Source organism: Lissotriton vulgaris, chromosome 2_1 (assembly GCF_964263255.1).
Source record: "Lissotriton vulgaris chromosome 2_1, aLisVul1.2, whole genome shotgun sequence".
NCBI lineage: Eukaryota > Metazoa > Chordata > Amphibia > Caudata > Salamandridae > Lissotriton > Lissotriton vulgaris.
Genome location: NC_141687.1, coordinates 792,667,708 through 792,690,502, shown reverse-complemented (window position 1 = coordinate 792,690,502; position 22,795 = coordinate 792,667,708). Strand labels below are relative to the sequence as shown.

General features: G+C 45.1%; 1 protein-coding gene across 1 annotated transcript in view; it reads left to right on the top strand.

Annotated features, from left to right (window-relative positions):
* Positions 1-22,795, top strand: part of LOC147731173 (glycophorin-C-like) — a 219,970-nt gene that overhangs the window by 148,324 nt on the left and 48,851 nt on the right. Inside the window, exon 2 of the mRNA XM_086956165.1 lies at positions 8,603-8,647. Coding sequence (XP_086812291.1) covers positions 8,603-8,647 — 45 coding nt within the window. The remainder of the gene's footprint in view (positions 1-8,602; positions 8,648-22,795) is intronic.

The following is a 22,795-nucleotide window of genomic DNA, read 5'->3' as shown; positions in this document are numbered from 1 at the left end:
TCTGGGGTTAGCCGCCGCGACGTGGCGCACCTGGGGCCTGTTTCTCCATAAACACAGCTGCTCGCCTCTTTACGACATGTTTATTGCTACCCTGAGACTTTGTTTCCAGTCTTACAGGCGCAGCCAAATACGCGGCGATACAGGACTCGTCTAACAGGTCACTGCTCACTTGACTAGAAACGTTTTTTTGTTTTGTTACTGACGATAAACAAGCACTGCTAGCTCCCAAAGGCAGAGTAAATGTTAATGTCCTGATTATTCACCTTGTAATCTTCAGTACTCCTAGTCCTGCTCACGCCACTATTGCTAGTCAGGCGAATCCACCTCCATGACCGACCTTTAACATGTGCGAGCTGGGCTCACGCCCATGGCGGCAGCTTCCAGAGGGGCGCTGGAACTTCCTGCAATAGTCTCCCTATGATTTAGCTTCAAAGAAGTGGCCCAACGGCTACAGCGGTCGACTTAGAAGCTGGGGAACGGGTTCGAGTCTCGGCAGGGACACCCAACATCCTGTGATTCTGGGCAAATCACTTAATCTCCCGTGCCTAGCAAAATGAATGGGTCCTTCTGTAATATAACTGGTGCTCATGTAAAGCGTTCTGATTGATATCTTCAGGTCGAGTTTGCGCTATATAAAACGGCCAAAAATATAAAAGGCTCTTTTCTGCTTTTTTTTTTGTTTACATGGTGGTTCTTAATCTTGCCCCTTCACTAAAATGTTTAATATAAAGACAATTAAAAAGGACAAATGGGGGGGGGTGTTATATCCAAGACATTCTGGCGTCGATTCCGATCCGGTAAAATGCGCTCCGAATCGTCGTACGGAGCATTTTTTCCCCGTACGAATCGTACCCGTAAACGTCCCGTACGTACGACGAAGTACGATCCGTACCAGGAGCCGTACTCCGTACGAGTCGTACAGGACTCCGTACAACTCAAATATCCGTACGAGTCTCACTCGGAACCCGCTGTACGCGACATCACTACGGTTCGCGGCTGGTTTTTACGACCCAGCAAGTACGATCCGTGTCGGGTATGCACCGTACAACCCTTTTTTTACGGGAGCCGAAAACAGCCGTAAACGTAGAGTTCGCACCGAAACAGGTACGGAACACCCCCCCCCGGGTACGGCACGTACCCCCCATGATCGCAGGGGTACGCCACGTACCCCTGCGATCATGGGGGGTACGTGCCGTACACCCAGCGTACATGGGGTACGCACCGTACCCCATGTACGGTGGGTGTACGGTGCGTACCCCATGTACGCTGGGTGTACGGCACGCACCCCCCATGATCGCAGGGGTACGTGGCGTACCCCTGCGATCATGGGGGGGTACGCGCCGTACGGTGTGTATGTTATTGTGCGCTTTTCCGTACGAATCGCCCTTACCTGACGTGGACCGTACGAATAGCGTCCTGATCACCCGGTCTGGATCGTACTCGCCGAGTCGTACGGTGTGTGTACGAGTCATACGGAAACGGCTCCGGATACGATTCGTACGGACGGGGATTTTACCGGATCGGAATCGAGGCCTCTGTGATCAAAGGTCGGCCCTGTTCATCTCTTCTAGACAGGTTGATCGAGGAAATGTTGGAATGAAAACCCCGCCCCCCTCCCGCCCAAAACTAGGTGTTATAAAGAAGCTGGCATTCCCAGCGTCTTCCTGACAAACCAAACCTAGGTGAAGGCCTAAGCGTAATGGTCAGGTGGGTAGGTATAGAGTGGAATGAGTAAGGCTAGGAGTAGTGAAGCTTATTGGTAGTAATCAGGACATTATCTCTACCTCCCTCGCCCTAGCCATTAGTAACTAGCAATACCGAAGCAAAGTGGTCATCGTCTTTGACAAAAAAGACAATTCTCCTTCCCAAATCTACAGCCAGTGATTTATTTGTGTGTCTGTATATCAAGAATTCCCTGAAGATTTACCAAAGGGATGGGACTAAAAACAACTCTACCAAAGTTCCTTTCATCAATTTCCAAACATTGAAGTCTTTAATGGTTTCCAAAGGTGGGAAGCGTAGTCCAGGTATCTGGCCTACACCATTTTGAAAGAGGAATCATTTGACGCTTAACCCAAGAAGCTGGAAGACTTCTTTCTGGTCGATCTACCATGAATGCTCTCTGGAATCTGTACATCTGCGAAGGAGTAAACCAGTGGAATTTTAGATCTAATCCATTAGCTTATTGTCAAAACAAATGCTGAAGCTCTAAAAGTCCTAAACAGGTTATCAGTTCAAAAGGAACGTGAACAGTCAAGGTATTTTTTTTAATTAAACATACTTTATTAATTTTCTTGATATGGCCATTTACATCGTCTTTGGTATACATTATATCGTTTCAGTACCGATAATCCAATACCATAAGACTTAACAGTCAAGGTAAATACTCAAGGTTCTCCTAAAATCGAAGGTAAGCAGGAACCCTAAGGGAGAATTACTGGAGGAGCAAAGGGCCTTCCCGATGGACACAACAAGTAGAAACCTTGAAAATAAATGCTCACCATTACCCAAGCGCCTTCAGAGTTTCATAAAAGCTATTATGGCTGCCCACTTCACCTTCAGCACTGAAATAAAAACTGAACAATTGTAGGAAAAACACATTGCAAAGAAGCCATTATGGGAAACACACAAATTCTGAAAAACGTTCCAATGTTGCGCATATGAATTAAACATGGAAGGCTCACGCATATTCTGAATAGCTTTGGGTAAATGAGGGGTTACTCCCTTATCGTGCAAGCCCGTCCTCTCTGGGTCCAAACAAACAATACTAACCTCTCTAGATCTGGAGTCTCCAGTGAACTTAGAGGAAAGGGAGATGCTGGAAATCTCAATGGAGGGCCCAGCTTTTGAGAGAGGAGATAAGAAGGGCACCACTGATATCCTCAACCCTCTGTTCCTTCTGAAGCCTAGTAACAGTTTGGAAATCGAGGGGATTGGAAGGATTGCATTATATAACATCTCCTGAGTCCTGCTCACTTTCAAGGCATCTATGCCCATACCTGTGTGGAGAGGAACCTCAAGCAAAAATGAGGAACTTGTACTTTGTCCTTGGTTGCAAAAATGTATCTAAAGGGGGTCCTAAACGGCCTGCATATTTCTGACAGAACTGACTAATGGGATGAAGGAAACTCTGTTCAAGAGTTTTGCATGTGCATTGTTTATGCCTCATATATGGGCTGGTTTCAAAGAACGCAGATGATGCTCTGCCCAAAGATCAAAATAATGCACTATTACACCCAAGGTTTTGATGTGAGACCCGCCCCCCTGGTGATTTCCTTAGGGACAGTCATCGCATTGTCGGATCTTATCAGCATAATGATGATCCACAATGTGAGTTTCAACAATCTTGACTGTTTTAAAGACAGTTGGCAACTCCTTTCTGTTGGAATTTTGTTGCAACTCCGCGAAGGACAAGCACGCCGAATCAATGATTCCTGAAGAGTGGCTCCCCACTCTAGTGAGTTGATGTCAGTGAAATCTTTGGAGGGTCGGGATGCAGAGGTAAATACTTTTGGAGGATCATTGGGTTCATCAGATATGGAGGTTAAAATTGTATTTTGAGCTATACAAGATCTTTCACACCATTACAATTTTTTATTTGTAGTAGGATTTACATAGGCCTACTCTTTACAAGGTACTTAAGCACTGTGTAGATTGGTAGCCAGCTGCCCTGTGGGATACTTCCAACAGAGATATTTGTCATACTCATTGAGTAAACTATTTGTGATGCTGTTTATCACAAAGGTGTGACACAGTTCGTTAGTGGTTTTCCATGCAATTTGTCATGCAATATGTTATTTAGAGTTATAAAATTGTAATGCAATCGGTCATACCATATATATCTTTCCCAGGTTATGCTATTTGTCATGTAGGCATTCATTTAGGTGAATGCGCATGCTGTTCTGTCGAGACCAATGTAGTGAGCAATCATGCAAGAACATAGCTACCATCTGAAAATAGTGGTCCCCTGGAAGTCTATATACAGGCAACCAGAAGTGACAGAACCCCAGATTCTGATGATAGTTTAAGCCACAAGGAAGTCCATTATGGAGTAAACCAAGCAGCAACATAATCCTAGCCCCTGGTGGCGAATTATGCCTCCGTAATTTAAATTTCGCCCAGGCCTTGGTTCAGACAGCCAAGATAAGTGGTAAATGCAGTTTATAGGAGTGACAGAGGACAGCATTTGGCATGCACTGGTTACAGGCAGCCTAATAAATGTCCAAAGGGTCCACCCAAGAGGCCCCTGTGGCGTTCACTGATTGCACGCTTCTGGGATCTATTCCAAATGCAGATGTACAGTACTTGGCTTGCAGTGATTGTAAGCAGCTAGATAATTAGCCAGGAGGTCCACCCGGGAGTGACAGAGGGAACAATTGGTTTATAAACCGATGTAACACAAGGGTGTTTATTGATAAAAAGGTTGTACATTACCAGGATGCTTCTTGTATGTCTTACATATGCTGGACAGTGTGTTTATATATTTAACGATTGATAGTGCTCAGTGGCACCAAGGGATGTCCTAGCTTTAAAAAGCATTGCAATGCAATAGGTCTCGCATTTGCGAGAGTTTAAGCTATTAATATTGTAAATTACAATGCCTTTTATTTATGTGTACAATGCCAATAGCTCAAACAAGCGTAAATGTGCGACCTATTGCATTGCAAATGCTTGTTTTTTTTTGTTACTTAGGGTTGGTGTTGCAGCAGTGCTGCAATATCAGCCCCCAATAACAAAAGCAGCAGTGCTTCAAACTTGCACCCACCCTTCCCCCTCTCCCCCACCCCCAGTGAGGAGGGGCAGGTCCAACAAAATTGCCAGGGCTGCTTTGGGTTCCAAGTCCGGCCCTGCCTTCAGTTTTCCTTGCAAGCTAGTGTTTACCAAAAATACACAAAGGCCTAGAACTACCAGAGGTTGCACACTCACAGAACACTTTTGCAGCATTTGTCGCTATAAATGTTGGGAAAGCTTCTACTGCTGTCATCTGGGACACTCTTAAAGCTGGTATTTGGGGTGAGACACTCCGATTCTCTATCCGGAAGAATCGAGAAGAGAAGGCACAAATTAGTCTGGCACAGGGACGGGTGATTGAAGCGGAGAGGAAACTAATCCACGAGGTCCAGGCTGGGACAGGACTTGATGAGGCCCAATTTGCAGTCATGGTGACTAAGTCGGAGATGGGTGCTATCTTGACAGAAAAAATATCCCTGAAATGGGCAGCATCCAAAGAAAAATGTTATCAACTTGGAGAACGTATTGGCCATCAACTTGCTATAGCAACCAAACAGCAGACAACGGCTAATACCATCAATATAATAAATGTAGATAACGTAGAAACTACTGACCCTAGTAAAATAAAGGAAGCTTTTAGAAACTATTATAAGGATCTCTACACTGAAGACATAGAAGGAACTAATACGGACATACAGGTTAAAATTAAGGAATATTTAGACAGCATCCCTAATCATAAGGTTAGTCAGGATGAAAGACAAGGAATTGAAATGTCCCCGACCTGGAGCGAGATCTTAATGGCACTTACTTGCCTGCCAGATGGCAAAGCTGCTGGAACCGACAACATTCCTGTAGAATTTTATAAGATTTTCTCATCACAAATTAAAGAAATATTTACTTCACTGGTGAAATCAATCTTCGAGGGGGTTACACCTCCGGAGTCGTGGTCATCCGCTAAAATTGTTATTTTCCCTAAAAAAGATAAATCCCCATTAGAAATGTCATCATATCGCCCTATCACCCTAATCAACACTGACTCAAAAACATTTTCCAAAATTATTGCCACTAGACTTTCTTCTAACATTGAATCCATAGTTTCTAATTGACAACACGACTTTATACCGAAAAAAGGGACCACAGAGCACATCTGTCGCTCTATCACCTTATTTGACGCCGCGGAGGTGTCAGGAGACCCGATCTCGCTGATTCTCTTGGACGCGGAAAAGGCGTTTGATCGGGTCTCCTGGCAGTTCCTATGGGCTGTAATGCGTCGGATTGGTTTTGGCCCCAAAATATTGCAGGCAATTCAAGCACTGTACGTAGCCCCTTCTGCTAAAATTCTTATTAACGGCCATTTGACTGAGCAGATTGAAATTACAAGAGGGACCAGGCAGGGGTGTCCTTGTTCTCCCCTGCTGTTTTCTCTTTACATCGATCCCCTGATCAAAAGAATTGAGTCAAATCCTCTCACTTTGCCAGTCAGTAGGTTCAGCATGGAAACTAAAATCATGGCCTATGCTGACGACCTGTCAATTATCACCCCCGACCCTGAGATTTCTGTCAGAGCCTTAGAGGTAGAAGCACAAGAATTCGGTTTGTTGTCCGGTTATGCCCTGAATAAGTCTAAAACGCAAATAGTTTTAAACCATAAGATAAGTTGGGTAGATGATAGGGTCGTTAAAAAGGCTAAATACTTAGGAGTCACTATAGTTTCTGACCTGGATACTATAGTAGGCAGATGTAACGTTTGAAAAATGACTTATTTTCCTAAACTTCTGTATTTTTTCAGGACAATTCCGCTAATGTTTAACAATCAATCATTAGCTCTGTTTGAGCAAATTTTCTCTCGGTTTATTTGGTCATACTCACAGCCAAGGAGAGCATTTAACCTACTCTCTCTTCCTAGGGAAAGGAGAGGCTGGCTCTACCTAACTTGAAATTGTATTATTGGGCCGCTGCACTACAACATTCCTGTGAACTATTACATGAAGATCGGGCCTTAAGCCCCTCAGGACTGCCCTCTCCATTTCTTTTAACTCTGGGAGAGAAGGTAAAGGGGTGTCTTTGGCGGCAACTCGAACTTAGTTACTTTAAGCGAGTTTGATTCAAGACATTACTCAGCGAGTATCAGGTCTTCAACAATGTTCGCAAGCTGTTTGGAATATCCAAATTAAATTATTATACTCCTGTCAAGTGTAATGATAATCTGCCTTTGATATTTCAGAACACATATACTCGACACTGGCACACTGCAGGAATTAATAAACTAGGGGACTTATTCAGGTCTGGTAATATTCGTCCGTTTTCAGAACGTCAAACTTTTTATAAACTGGGCGACAATCAGATCTTTCAATATCAGGCTATCGTGAGGTTTTTAACACATAAAACTGGTGGGACTGCTGGCTTTAATACAGTTGTCTTAATTGATAAATTAATGAGTCCTAATTTCGCTAGGATAGGAAGTATTTACTCCATTCTGAATGGACAGCGGACTGATGATCTAGATAAAATCGATGCTAAATGGCAGCTCAAACTTTATGTCCAACCAAATGTTTTTTGTTCAGCTTATGATCAAGCTCAGTTATTCTTGCTCTCTTCCAAACTGCAAGCGCAGTTTTACAAGACTGCCTTCTTCTTGTATATAACTCCTTCCAGAGTTGCTAAATGGTCATCTGGCTCTGGAGCAAACTGTCCGCGATGCACAATATTCAATGCGGATATCGTACATATGTTTGCCACCTGTCCTAACCTCCAGCCGCTAATACAAGAAGTAAAACATTTTTGGGCAATTTACTATCTTCAAATATCCAACTCACACCTTGTACTATTTTGCTAGGGTCATACGACCAGCTAGATCCAAAGGCCGGAGGAGCACTGATTTTTATAGCGATGACTATTCTCAGGATAAGCATCGCCTCATATTGGAAAGATCTGAGTCCCCCTTCGTTTGGTCAATGGCAAGCTAGGCTATTCTCCACGACTAGTAAATGTCAACCTGAATTGTAAATTGTTGAATCAATAATAAAAACTTAAAAAAAAAAAAAATGCAGCATTTGTCAGGGCTTTAAATCACTTGCCTCGTCAGGGGCCGTACACGCCTTTTATTTTTTTGTCCTCATATCATCTCCAATCAGTAATAAGGACCATTCTGGATTCTAGAGGCCCACGTGCTTAGAAATTGGACTCTCTTCTTCAAGCAGAATTACTGGGTTAGCCAGGTACGACTTACTGCATAGCCCAACTGCTTTAAGAAGATGTAATCATTGGACAGGTCAATTTATTAAGTCTTCAACATATCCCAAAAGTCACCGCCATCTTTTCTCTTATTTTTCCACCTATCAATATTCTCAAAAAAGGCCACCAAACTTTTCCAAGCATGCCAAGAAGGTGGGGAGGCTTGAGTTCATAGTTTATATATATTTCCCTACTCGTCATAAGCACTATATAAGTACATTTGCAATTGACAATTTACTTTGTGCCACATGAGCACCAGCACAAAACGTTAGGAAATAACCTAAAATACATGTTTTATAAACACGTCATCTTCGACATTCATTAGAAAGATGGTAGGAGCCCTCTGCACCCCCTTCACGGGTAGAAACAGGAAAGCAACGCTGCTATCACTGTCGAGTACTATTCTCGGCCTGGCTTGCCCTGGGATGACATTTGCAGTAAAATGCCATTCATTAATTTGCCCATAATAACATCAGCATTGTGCGTAGATGCAGTCTTTCTTTCATTGATAATAACGTATAATTTCATTCAGTGTAATGTAAATAAGTACATGTACTGTGCAAAGTATTGAGTATTCTGCTGTCATTCCTCGCTCTTTGTTTCAAACTAACTTTTCCCCATGTGCACTGTTTTGTAGCTGATGCCAACAGTGCCAATACAATGGATTCAGCAATTATTGGAGGTAAGACAATGTGCTTTTTGCAATACATATAAACAATTATTGACACAGGAAATGTTTGAGCTTATTTATAGTCGATTGATTTTTGTATGTTGTGCACTGGATATTTTAATGTATATTCTGTTCATTAAGGCATTTCTAGACTTGAATCTATGTGTGTGTATGTGCAAGAGTAATGCTCGTTATCTTCAATATGTTTCTCATTTACTGCGTTTTACCTTAAAGCAGATACTCTGTTTCAATTTTGAGAATGCATTTCTCCAAAAGGTGTGTGGGGGCTTTATGTCTGAGGATGTAAGAAGCAGCATTGGGCTCTCACACATGGACATCGATTTACCAAACTGCCACTGTTGGCGGAAATGGCATCACACACCCTATGACCTCTATGTTATCACAGGAAGTGGCAACATATGAACTGTGAGCCAGAATCTTCCCACAAACTGATGGCATATGACCTTAACCCTGATGACATCAACGGTGCTTGTTACAATTCCATAGGGTGCTTTCCGAGTTTGTAAATGCTCATGGATTATTAATTGCGCATTTGATTTTAAATGTTGCGTAAATGGTAAATGTTGATTGAATTTGTTTTTGGTGTCTGCTCAATAGCACTGCTTGTGGTGATGCCATTTTAGGCCTGCACACTTCTGCCTGGGCTGGGAGAGTCAGTTTACCCGCCTCAACCATTTAATAATGAGACGCGTGCAGGTGGCGCGCCAAAGGCAAGCCTGTCTGCGCCCATCCACACCCAGAATGCGACCAACGCCAGCCATGCTACCCAACTTTCTACAGACTTAGCAAGGAGAATGATCTTTAGCAAGGAGACCCTCCTAAAGTTTCATCCGCCCATATGTGGTCACTCCCTCTCGTGTGTTTCAGAGGGATGTAGCTCCAATACCTAGCTCATTTGTGGTTTTAAATTGCCTTTGAGCGTAGGATCTCAGAACCCAGGCAACAGAAGAACGGTTTCATTCAGCCCCATTCTATGTAAACAAGATTTTCCTAAAGGTCAGTTGAATTTAAAGACAAGTTGAAGATATGGGACATCTTTTAAATGATAACACTTGCGATTAAATTTTTTTAACAGAAACGTATTCAATTTTGCACTTAGAATGTAGGGGGGCGGGTAGCTGTCATCTACTGTGCTAAGTTTCTTTCCTCCATTCAGCATCTAGATGGGTTGGGACAGAATGAGAGACTTGCTTTTTTACTTACAATTTCGGATAATTTTTTTCTCTCTGGAGTTTTTATCTACTGTCCCCCAAAATGCAACTCTCAGTTTAGCGAGACCTGATCTAATGCCATTACTGCTTTCTTTTTACAATACTATGGTGTTATGGTGCTGGGAGATTGCAACTTACATGTTCATGAACCCCCCAATGCAAAGCTGCTAGACAGCTAACTGATGCTATGTCGGATTTTAAACTAATGCAAAAAATGAAAGGCCCCTTGCATAAAGATGGACACACTTTAGATGTTATCTTTTCCAATCTCCCCTTTTTAGAGGTGGCAAAGCTGGTACCATCAGTCTGGTCAGAACACCTCCTAGTACCTTTTTACTTAAAGTCCTCCCCGTATCAGATATCTAAGAATAAACTGGTATTTATGCACCGGCCCTGATTCCATTTATGATTTAGCCCTCAATAAGATATGCTTACAAGTCATGGTGGATCCTTCAGGGGATAGAGATAAAACAGTCAAATCTTTTGATTCATAACTCTGAGCGATTTTTGATAACGTTGCTCCCATTTAAAAGACTAGTTGGAAAAGAAATGCTGCCTCAGCCCCATGGTTCTAAGTTGTAAATTATGGTTGTGGAACTTCGCCCATGTCATGGAATGCAGTGATGCGGCTGGACGTTTTGCTTTAGAGTCGGTGCTGATGTTGTGAAATAAACCCTACTCCACCAGCCTGTGTCAAGGAGCTTTATTTGGTGAAGTACAACTTTATACTGGCGACGAGGATGGGATAGGACTTGCCATCACCGATTCCCCTGCCTGCCTTCTCTACACCGGTAACAGAAGTTTTCCTGTGAACCTTCGCTGGACCACACAGAAGGCTCAAGAACTACACACCCTTCATTTCGCTCGTCAGATGTGGCAAGGGATATTACATTTGAGAAACAGTGAGTTTTTGAGATTTTGCAGAGAGTTAAGGGCGTAAGGCTTACCTTTCAACGGCCCCATCGCAAGCTCCCTTAACGGCTCGTCTTCCATACGCTGGCCTCACCTCGAGCTCTTGTATCTCTCTCTCGCGCACTTGATGACATGCGCAAGGCTGTCTAGCCTCTTTCTGATGCCCGTAGCCGGAACGCATGCTGTGTACTGACAACAGTGTGCGTGCGGCCATTTTGGAAGGATTTTCGTGAGGAAGGATCGTCAATTGTACCCGCAGTGTCATCTTGTCATAGCGTTTCTATGGAAAACAGAAATAATACTTACATTGTATGTCTTATTTTACGGTGAGAGTTGCAGTGATAGTTTCGGACACTGTGTCCACGATCGCCCTAATTCTTGTTTTTTCGGTTTTTGGTTTTATATACATTATTGTCATATTGTATCTAAACACTGGTCCCACATAGTTCAAATTGTACACATATTCTGACTGTTGCCTGCATATTTCCACCTAAGGAGCTATTTTGCTGTTCTTGCTGTCTACAAAATTTTTCATCATTTTTATCTTGGGACACTTTTGCCGCACGGTACAATTTTTGATTTAACTGTACACATACTACAATGGCAACCTCGACCAGTATGTTTCAACCCCCTGCATTTTTATCAGATAAGGGCGATCCAGTTTTTCTGTGGAAACGTTGGAGGAATCTTTTCGACTCTTACAAAGTGGCAATTGGTGGGGAAAAGTTTTCTGCCTTCAGGAAGCAAGCATACTTCTCCACAATTTGGGCGTGGAGGGGAGAAACATTTATGACAGTTTGGATTTGATTCCAGTTGGTAATGGTGACAGAGAACCAATTTCTCAATTTGCAGAAGCGCATTGCTGGTCGCGCTCACCCTTGCCTGGACACTGTGGACTGCGTGAACTTCCTTTGGACCTTGCCGCACCCGCTCCGCGGGTGCCGCTGCGTTTGGTCACTGTGAGGAGGAGCAGTCAGGGAGACCTGTGCACGGACGCCTCAACTTCGGCGGAGGGCTGCAGGGCTGCGAGCGTGCCAGGGACTCCAATTCCCAGGAGTCCCTGATAGACCGTCGACCACTTCCGGTCCGCTCTCCCTGCCGGCCCACCCCCCGCCCACCGGAGGGCTCTTTTAAACCCCTTGCCGACTAGCCCTCACTGGGACACTTTCTCAATTTGCAGAAGCGCATTGCTGGTCGCGCTCACCCTTGCCTGGACACTGTGGACTGCGTGAACTTCCTTTGGACCTTGCCGCACCCGCTCCGCGGGTGCCGCTGCGTTTGGTCACTGTGAGGAGGAGCAGTCAGGGAGACCTGTGCACGGACGCCTCAACTTTGGCGGGGGGCTGCAGGGCTGCGAGCGTGCCAGGGACTCCAATTCCCAGGAGTCCCTGATAGACCGTCGACCACTTCCGGTCCGCTCTCCCTGCCGGCCCGCCCCCCCGCCCACCGGAGGGCTCTTTTAAACCCCTTGCCGACTAGCCCTCACTGGGACACTTTCTCAATTTGCAGAAGCGCATTGCTGGTCGCGCTCACCCTTGCCTGGACACTGTGGACTGCGTGAACTTCCTTTGGACCTTGCCGCACCCGCTCCGCGGGTGCCGCTGCGTTTGGTCACTGTGAGGAGGAGCAGTCAGGGAGACCTGTGCACGGACGCCTCAACTTCGGCGGAGGGCTGCAGGGCTGCGAGCGTGCCAGGGACTCCAATTCCCAGGAGTCCCTGATAGACCGTCGACCACTTCCGGTCCGCTCTCCCTGCCGGCCCGCCCCCCGCCCACAGGAGGGCTCTTTTAAACCCCTTGCCGACTAGCCCTCACTGGGACACTTTCTCAATTTGCAGAAGCGCATTGCTGGTCGCGCTCACCCTTGCCTGGACACTGTGGACTGCGTGAACTTCCTTTGGACCTTACCGCACCCGCTCCGCGGGTGCCGCTGCGTTTGGTCACTGTGAGGAGGAGCAGTCAGGGAGACCTGTGCACGGACGCCTCAACTTCGGCGGAGGGCTGCAGGGCTGCGAGCGTGCCAGGGACTCCAATTCCCAGGAGTCCCTGATAGACCGTCGACCACTTCCGGTCCACTCTCCCTGCCGGCCCGCCCACCACCCCCTAACCCTCCTATAATAGGGGTCACTCCTCCCGCAGCGCGGGACGCAGCCCGGGCGAAGACTGGACAAAGACTGGGCCGTTTGAGGCCGTTCGAGGACTAAGAGGGCTGGGCCACCCCCTCTGGCTGGTACATTATACAGTTGTATTGTCCTTGTATTTATTGTAATTCACATATCTAGTATAATGTGCACACGGGGTAGCCGCAGCAAAACCCTTATGGCTGCAAATAATTCGAACAGAACCTTGGATGATTTTCTCATCAAAACCAATTTGGCTATTGATGAGGAAATTAGTAAAATGCAGCACAGGGTCTCTCTGGATCTTGAAGCGGCACGAAGGCTTTCTGTCCACCTAGCCAGCACTAAAAAATCATCCCTGGGTAAAATTGCTTCTGTCCGTACCCCTGAGCAAATATCAGGTCCCCGTTCTCTGTTAATAACGGCAGCTATCCATCCTGCCCCTACCACTGCCTCTCCAACGTCTCCAAAGTCTCCCCCTAATTCCTTACCTACTCCTGTGAATTTTAATCAGGCCCTTGCTCTACCCACCTGCGTGACAGGCATTTGTTTCCCTTCCAAAAGTAATCTTCCCCCGACGCCAAGCAGGGTTAAGAAAGCTGCCATCTATAAAAAGAAATGCCTTGCTAGGTCCATTTACGCACGGAAAAAAGCAAAAATGGCTAGAGCAAAGTTTTTTAACAGCCGAAGGGCATTGTCTTCCAATGGGATGAAGGATGAAAGTACTAAAATTAATTCTTGTTCCCTGGGTGGGGAAGATGTACTTGGTTCACCTAGACCTGTGGAAGACCACTCCTTGGATGTCTTATCCGCCCCGAACAGTGTGAACGAACTTGAGGGTCGGTTGAGCGGATCCGAGAATGACAGGGGGGGGGACGATGAATTCCTTAAAATAGTCTGGGGTACATTAAAAAAATTACTTACCCCCTTGGAACTCAGTCTGTCTCGTATAGAGAATAACTTGCTAGAAATGGATAGAACCATAGTCACCCTGGCTAGTCTTAGCCTAAAGGAAATGGAGGCAAAACTCCCACGCGAAACTGTTCCAATTCCACAAACCCAGACGTTAGAACCCATGCGCCTATCCCCACAAATACCCCAAAATATCCCAGCAGTTCCGCCAATACCCAAGCCTGTACCAAAGCCCCGAACAATTGTTGTAAACCATGTTGTGTCTACTCCTAGTCCAGCTGTACAAAGCCCTCTTCCTTTGCAAAGTTCAGTTAATCCCAAACAGAAACCTAATCCACGAACCTTACTACACTACGCAAAAAGACCAGACTTTGTCAACAATCCTCATCGGCCAGCTAGTCGTCCCAACTTTCGTGGCGGCTTTATTGACCTTCCACCGGAAGCTGGCCCTTATGTTATTATATTAGCTGGTGTTCCTGAACTAGGTCCTCATTCCCAGGAGAACCATCACTCCCTGAAAAATAAAGTCATTAATTGGCTTAACTTACATAAACAGATCCCCGACCACCAAAGAAGCAGTATATTAATGGTACGTAGAGTGCCTTGGATAGGCCCAACACACAAGTCCATAACTGGCGACTGCATAGTGGTTTCCTTTGCAGATCCCCACACAGCCCAGCACCTTTGTACATGACCTTCTCATGAAGTTAATGCAACAATAGTAGTGAGACCCCTCACCTTCTTCTATCCCCCAAGGCAGCCTCGAGTGCAGGAGGGTTTATGGTCAACCGTCAAGAACTCTAGATGGACTGCCCGTAGGGTTGATGGTTACAGCCAGCACAATTGGTGGCAAGGGGCACCTACTTCCAATATGTATGGATGCTTGGAGGAGGTTGATTGACTTGGGGGGTCTGTTGATGCTATGCCTACTGTGGAATCCCCTTACCCACGGGGGACTGTTCTATCCACACCACTGACAACATCCACAAATGGCTTCACCCCTCTTAAAAGTGTAGGCACAGTTTCAGATTCAGATAATATCCCAGTTAAGTTCAGGAAAGGGGAAATGGGCTTGGAACCGACATCCTCTGCTTTTGCAAATGGTACGGAAAACCCTTTAAGAGTGGCCTCCTGGAACATTGCAGGGTTACGGGGACGTTTGGACAACGACGATTGGGTCAATTTTATTGACACCTATGATATCGTTGTCTTTCAGGAAACATGGTCAACTGTCCCCCTTTTTAGGCTGGGTTATTTAAACTTTTTTAAACCTGCTATTCAGGGTCCCAAGGGTAGGGCCTCTGGTGGCCTAACCATTTGGATTAAAAACAACTTGGGTTTTCATGCAAAAGAAATCTTGGATGAGAATGCTGACCTCTTGGGTAATACCCTTAGTAAAGCCAATACAAGGGGTTTTCTCCTAATTGATGTTTATGCCCGTGGCCGTCCTAGTGGGAAGAAACAAACTGTCCTGAATGACCTTGATCAATTTCTTAAGACACTTAAAACTGATCAGACAGTTATAATAGCGGGTGACATGAATACATCTTTCGAGCCCATCCTTACCTTGGCAGAGGATGTGGGATCTGATGAGGATACTGTCTGGAACATCCCCCGCTATCTATTATCAAGGGAGTTAGGGGCACCGAGGCAGCCTTACACTGGTTGGGTTTCTGTCTGGAGTGGGGTCTTCGGGCAGTAAACGGGCGCACATGTTCCGATAAGTTAGGGGCAGCAACATTTGATAACGGGCTGAGCTCTAGCCGTATCGATTATATATTGATCAATATTGAATCATGGTCATGTGTGAAAGATATGGTGGTGGAGCCCAGACCTGAGAGTGACCATAATCCTCTTTCTCTGGAGATGTTGGTCTCCGGTATGGATGCCCCCCTTATGGGAACCAACTATCTAACGTCTGATGTAGTTCTGTGTGACTATAGGCGGCGAGTTAAATGGTCCAAAGTTTTAGATAATCCAGAGCTTATTCCTAAGATTGAGGAGTTGGTTCTCAAAGTGTGGAGCAGGATGTCATCTATATCCCCCTTAGGTAACATTGATTCTTCAATTACCACTCTTCATGAGGAGTGTTTTTTGGGCCTTAAAAACCTCCTTACCAAACCGTCAAAGTCGGGTATTGTAAAGGCACACAAAAAATGGTATAACAAAAGTTGTAGAGATGCCCATAGCAACCTAATAACCGCTGTAAAAGGCCGGAATACAGATGATATTAGAATAGCCAGGCAGCGCTACAAGCATATTCTTTGGGTTGCCAAGCGGGACTGGGACGACTCATACTGGCTTGACCTCCTCAGAGCATGTGAATCTTCCAACCAAACTGAATTCTGGTTGATTGTTAGGCTGGGCAGGGATTCGGCTCCCCAAGCTCCGGAGAACCATGTCTCAGCACAGTCATGGGTGGAATTTTTCTCGGCCCAATTTAAAGACTCAAGTGTAGCACTGGACTCACCCATTGCAATAGCATCACAGTCCACCCAGCTACAATTGGGGGCCGAACTTGTGTTTCTAGAATCTGATACCGTTCACGCTCTTGAGTCTGTCAAGTCTGGTAAAGCCCCTGGTTTAGATGCCATACCAGCCGACCTTTTTAAACTAAACCTCGACCTATGGGTTCCATATATTACGCAACTGGCTAATAATATCGCCGCTGGGGCAGAGATTCCTAAATCCTGGAAAGGGGCGGAAATTCTGCCAGTATACAAAAAAGGAGACCGTTCCATTCCAAATAATTATCGGCCTATTAGCCTGATCGACTCGATCCAGAAAATAGTATCAAGGATGGTTCTATTAAGAATCCAGGACTGGATCGATTCGAACAATATACTTTCCCCTATGCAGGCAGGGTTCAGAGTTGGTACCAGTACCATAGATCAGGTGTTCCGTTTCTCGTTGCTCTTTTGGAAGGTGGTTCTTTTGGGTGGTGGGGTTTTATACGCCGCATTCGTCGACCTTAAGTCGGCCTTTGATTTAGTCCCTAGGAAGAAACTATGGGAGGCTCTTAGACAAATGGGCCTTCCTTTCGAGTTGTTGAGTCTAGTCCAGCGCTTACATGAGGATAATTTCGCTCAGGTAAGATGGGGGAGTCAGGGACAGGTGACCAAAAGCTTCCCTGTTCAACGAGGGGTGCGCCAAGGCTGTGTCCTGGCCCCCACCTTGTTTCTTTTGTTTATAAACCAGGTGGTCCAATATTTCAACAACACACAGTCCGATGCACCTACTCTGGGCGGACTCAAATATCCCATGTTAATCTTCGCGGACGATACCCTTCTCCTCTCGAAAACCAGGGGTGGGTTACAGGTAGCCCTGAATAGATTTTCAGAGTTCTGTAAAAAAAAATGACTTGCAGATTAACGTTGAGAAAACCAAATTTATGGTCTTCTGCAAGAAACCCCCCCCCAATTGTTCTGTTACACTAAATGGCGCATCAATTGAGCAGGTCAAGGTCATGACTTATTTAGGTGTGACACTTGACCATCAACTCAATTGGAACCCCCAACTGGAGACAACTAAACTTAAATTTAATCGCTTGGCTGGTTGTCTGGTCCAAGAACAAAAGAAATCCTTTACAAAACGAATCACCCCGCCCTAAAAATCTATGATGCCAAGATTATCGCTGCAACCCTATATGGAGCTGATGTGTGGGGATACAAGGACTTATCATGTTTGGCCATTGCCCAGAATAGATTCCTGCGGAACCTGGTAGGTCTCCCGCAGTCTGCACCTATAAAACCCCTGTTACTAGATCTTGGTTGTAGACCTATCACTGAGCTGGCACAGTATCGCCTAGTGGCACTACGGCGCCGCCTCTGGACAACCCCAGAGCTTAGCCTTTTTTGCCGTGAGCTTGATGAGGTAAAATCATTGTGGGGCGCGCTAAAGATACCATGGCTCAGGGAAGTCAAAAACATTCTGCACATGATGGGCCTACCAGAGCTATGGTCTAACCCAGGGGGGTGCATCTTTCCATCTAAACCTGAGTTTAAGGCCCTTTTTTGGGCCTGGAAAAAATCTATTTTAGTAGCCCAATCTTCGGATGCAAACTTAACAGGTTTATTCTTGATGCATAAAGCTATTCCCTTTTTAGAGCAGTATTTGGACCTGATCTCCAAAGTATTAGACCGTAAACTGTACCACCAGTTCCGTACAGGTACCTTGCCTGTTAATTCCTTTACAGCGAAGTGGGTAACAAAAGCAGGAAGCAAGTGTTTCTGGTGTCCTGACCAGGAAGAAAGTGTTGGTCATCTATTCTTTGGTTGTCCTGTCTATCGATCCCCTCGTAACAAGTAGCTAAAACCCATATGTGTATCCCTGAACTTTAGCGGTCATCGAGATGCATTGACCAAATTACAAGAAATCAGATCAGAAACGGTTGTGGTTTGTGTTGCCAAATTTCTGGGTTGGTCCTGGTTGATCCGAGCTAAGAGAATGAATTTGTTTTTAAATTGATTGTCCTAACCATATGCATTTTTTTGTATCATGTTTGTTGTGTATTCTGTGGATTCCAACGGTATTAATTGACGTGTATGTTGTAATTATCCTATTTGTATTAAGGATCCTCTAGTGGAACCCTTTTATTGTGTATGGTTTGTATGTTGTCTTTTATGAATTGCTTTTATTCGAAATAAAGACAAACTGAAACTGAACCAACTGATGATTATGAGATGTCGATGACTGTGTTGGAGAAATATTTTGGTATCTGCATCAATGTAGTCCTGGAACGTCACAGGTTCTTTATCAGGGTTCAAGGTCACGTTGAGCGAGTTGGGAGTTATGTTGCCTCCCTAAGGACTTTAGCACAAACCTGTGAGTTTGGAGATTTGGCGGACTCTTTGGTTAGAGACCAGTTGGTGAGGTGCACCAAAAGTACCCGCGTCCAAAATAAGTTATTGTCTAAAAACCCATCCTTATCATAAGCTGTTGCCATAGTAGAAGGTATGGAGAACACTTCTTCGTGGGTAAAAGAGATGAGAAAGAATTGAGAGGATAAAAAAGATGGTCAAAGAGATGTGAATGCTGTATTGGGTTCTGACTGTTCAGAGTCTTGTGACAATATAGCCAAGGTTTCACCTAAGGACAAGAATAAGGGTACTGAGAAGGGCGCACGCATTGTATGTGGTCCTAACAAAGGATTTTCGACAAGCCTAGAGCGTGAAGCTCGTTTTCCTAACGCAGATTGTAATACTAGTGACAAAAGTGTGAGTGATTTTCAGAAACGGAAGTGTTTTAGGTGTAGAAGTTTCTCACACTTTTCTAATTATCCTAATTGTAATGCCAGAGGGTCAGTGTGCAACAAATGTGGTGTCAAGGGACACTATGCTCGTTTTTGCAGATCCTCCGGCAAGTGTAATGGAAAGTGAGCCCGAAACTGTACGTACTGTTATCTTTAATGTCAAAGGAAGTGAGAGTGGTGTTGATTCAGGAAAAATAGTAATGCCAGAATTCGATATAGTGGTGGATGGACATGATTTTGAGGTGTTAGCTGGCTCTGGTTCACCTTTCACCATGATCGGCAACAAACAATGGGATGAGTGTGTGGGGTTGAACTGTGTAACACTTTTACCTTCGGACATTAATCCTGGCAGTTATGGGGGTGCAAAGATCAATGTTCTTGGATATGTTGAGGCTGAGATACAATTCAAAGGCAGACATGCAGTTGGCAAAAGCTACGTAGCTGAGAGAGGCGATAACCTATTGGGGCGGAGGCACCAGCGGGATTTGGGTATCCTGCTTAACCCAAGTGCAAGCGGTCCTAGAGATCAAGTCATGTTAGTAGATTCTGAGAATCAGGATTATGAGTATTTTGATAAATTCTCTGATACTTTTTCCTGATGCCTTAGGTTGTCTCAAGGGCTTCCAACACTGCATCGTTCTAAAAGAAAAGGCTGTGCCCTATGTGCATAAGGTGAGGAGACTGACCAATATGATGGTGGAACCCTTGAAGGCTCATCTCAAGAAACAATTGGATTTGGGGGTTATCGAGGAAATAGAGGCATCAGAGTGGCTCACTGCCATTGTTCCGGCCCCCAAGGATGGTGGTGCAAACGTGAGGATGTGTGTGGACTTGAGGGGGCTGAACGAGTGGATCTGGGTTGATCGCCAACCTTTACCAAATATTTCAGAGGCTATTAGCATGCTCAAGGGAGCCCAAATCGTCAGTGTTTTAGACCTATCGTCAGCCTACCACCAGATCGTTCTGCATAAAGATTCCAGACACCTCACATCCTTTGTGACACCTCTGGAAGCTCACCACTTTCTGAGAATGCATTTCGGCTTGGCTTCGGCTGCACCGTACTTTCAGAGGGTCATGAAAATGGTCTTTGGTGGGATACCTAACATTCTGTTCTTCCAGGACGACATTTTGGTTTATGGGAAGAATGTAACAGAACATAGCGCTACTCTGATTTGTGTGTTGGAGAAATTGAAAGAAAAGGGACTTACTGTGAAAAAACAAAAATGTTGCATCGGATTAAGGTCTGTTATCTCCGGAGAGGGGATTCAGCCCAAAATATGGCTTGCAGAGAGTATCAGGAATATTCTACTCCCAAAGACTAGGTTCGAGTGAGATCCTTCTTAGGACTCGCTGAGTTCTTTTCTAAGTTTGTGTCGGGATTTGCGAGTGTTGCGGAACCCATCAGGGCTTTGCTTAAGAAAGGTGTACATTTCGAATGGTCTGATGAGTGCCAAGAAGCCTTTGACAGCATCAAGAGTGAGATTGGGAGGATGCCCACTCTGGGGCACTTTGACGTCAAGTGCAAAGCCATCCTGACCACTGACGCCAGCCTTAAGGGATTGGGGGCTGTGCTCTCCCAGATTGTTGGTGATGAAGAGAGGGTGGTTGCCTCTGCCTCCAGGGCACTCAGAGAGGCAGAAGCTAATTACTCCGGTATTAAGAGAGAGGCCCTGAGTGTGTTTTGGGCTGTACATCACTTTAAGTTCTATCTCTGGGGTATCCCTTTTCTGGTCAAAAATGATCATCGCCCACTAGGGCAGGTTTTCTCATGTTGCCACAGTGAGCACATCACACCCGGCTCAAGTGCTGGAATGAAGCTCTTCAGGAATTTAATTTCCGTGTACAATATATACCTGGCCAAGCAACAAATCTTCAGATTGCCTTTCCCGGTTGTCTTTAGAGGGTGAGCAGAATGATGTCGAAGCTGAGAGTGTGAGCTGGGTTGCAGAGCCAGCACTATCCAATGGAGACTGGTTGGAAAGTGAGAGGAAGGACAAAGTGCTTTTGTCCCTCAAATTGTGGGTAACTCAGGGGTGGCCTGACTGCAAAACTTTGGATCATGAATGAAATCTTATTGGTCTGTGAGAGATGATTTATCGTTTTATTGTGGAAACCTCATGAGGTGGGACAGAGTAGTTCCTCCCATTGATTTCAGGACTAAGATAGTTAACCTTGCTCATGAAGGTCATTTGGGGAGAAGCCTCACAAAAGCTAGAGTGAGGGAGAGATACTGGTGGCCGGGTATGGACTACATGACTGAAGATGTAGTCAAGAACTGTGTGTCCTGTGCCTCCAACTACAAGACTCACATCACCAACCATGTGCTCCTGTCTCTCCCGTTGAGGTCCCGTATGCTGTCTGGACAAAGTTAGGTCTGGATGTTATTGGTCCCTTTGAGCTTATGCCCACCCATGAAACATTTGTCCTCTTATTGGTGGAATATATCTCCAAGTGGGTTGTAACGAAATGTGTGTCTGTTGCTAATACTAAGACTGTGATTGAGTTTCTCAGAGATGTTTTTGTTTCTGAAGGAGTGCCCAGGTTTTTAGTCACGGACAATGGGGTACAATGTGTGTCCCAGGAAATGTGTATTTTCCTCAAAGATCTCAACATAGTCCATCAGAAGACGGCTCTGTATTCACCACAAGGCAATGGTTTAACCAAAAGGCTAAATAGAGTTGTGAAGAGCTGTGCCCAACGCGCACTAGAGTCAAGGTTGTCCTTTGGCAGTGTCTTATGGAAAGCATGATGGGCACACCGCACTGCCCCTAACGTGGTCACGCGGAGTTCCTCTTTTGAAGCGTTGAGGGGAAGAAAAGCTTCTTCTAAATTGAACCCATCTTGGTTGCCTGCATGTAACAATATGGGGATTTTTCTTGAGGCAAGACGTTCCAGAATTTCCAACTATCAGCATAAGTACCAGATGAGTTATGATTCCAAGATGCGTGTGAGAAGTAAAAAGTGGTATCTTGGTGATCAAGTCCTGGTAAAGAATCCTAGACATACCTGCAAAGGAAATCCAATCTTCCTGGGTCCATATACCATTGTTGCCATCAGAAAAAATGTTGTGAAAGTTAATACTGGTTGCATGTGGAGCATGGCCCATCTGGTCAGGTATACTGGCAGATCTTTAAATGCTCATGCTTCTGTCTCTTCGGGTGGTCACGACCCTTGGAGTAAGAATACCCGTGATGGAGTGGATGGTAATTCTGATGGTAGATGCAGGAATCTGCCTACAAGACTGAAGGATTATGATTTGTATTAACGCCTTACTTCTCTTCGCAGGTTGTTTTCAATATTACTTTGTTTTTTCTTTCTTGCTAATTTAATATGTTATCTCTATCCTTGTTTCTTTTATCAGCTTTGCTCTTTTCCATTATTGTGGGGGGATGTGTTGTAATTTATGGTTGTGGAACTTTGCCCATGTCATGGAATGCAGTGATGAGTGGCATTTCATGAATCCGGCGTTTTGCTGTCGAGTGGGTGCTGATGTTGTGGAATAAACCCTACTTCACCAACCTGTGTCAAGGAGCTTTATTTGGTGAAGTACAACTTTACACTCTCCTCCACAATGAAAGCAGAAAACCTTAAATGTAAAAAGCTAGAGAGGAAATGGCAACGTACCTTTGCCGCGGAGGACAAGCTTGCTTATACATCCGCCCTCGAACAGTTTAGGAAAGATATCAAGAAAGCAAAAGCTTGTACATTCTCAACACAAATTGCAGAAGCAGAAA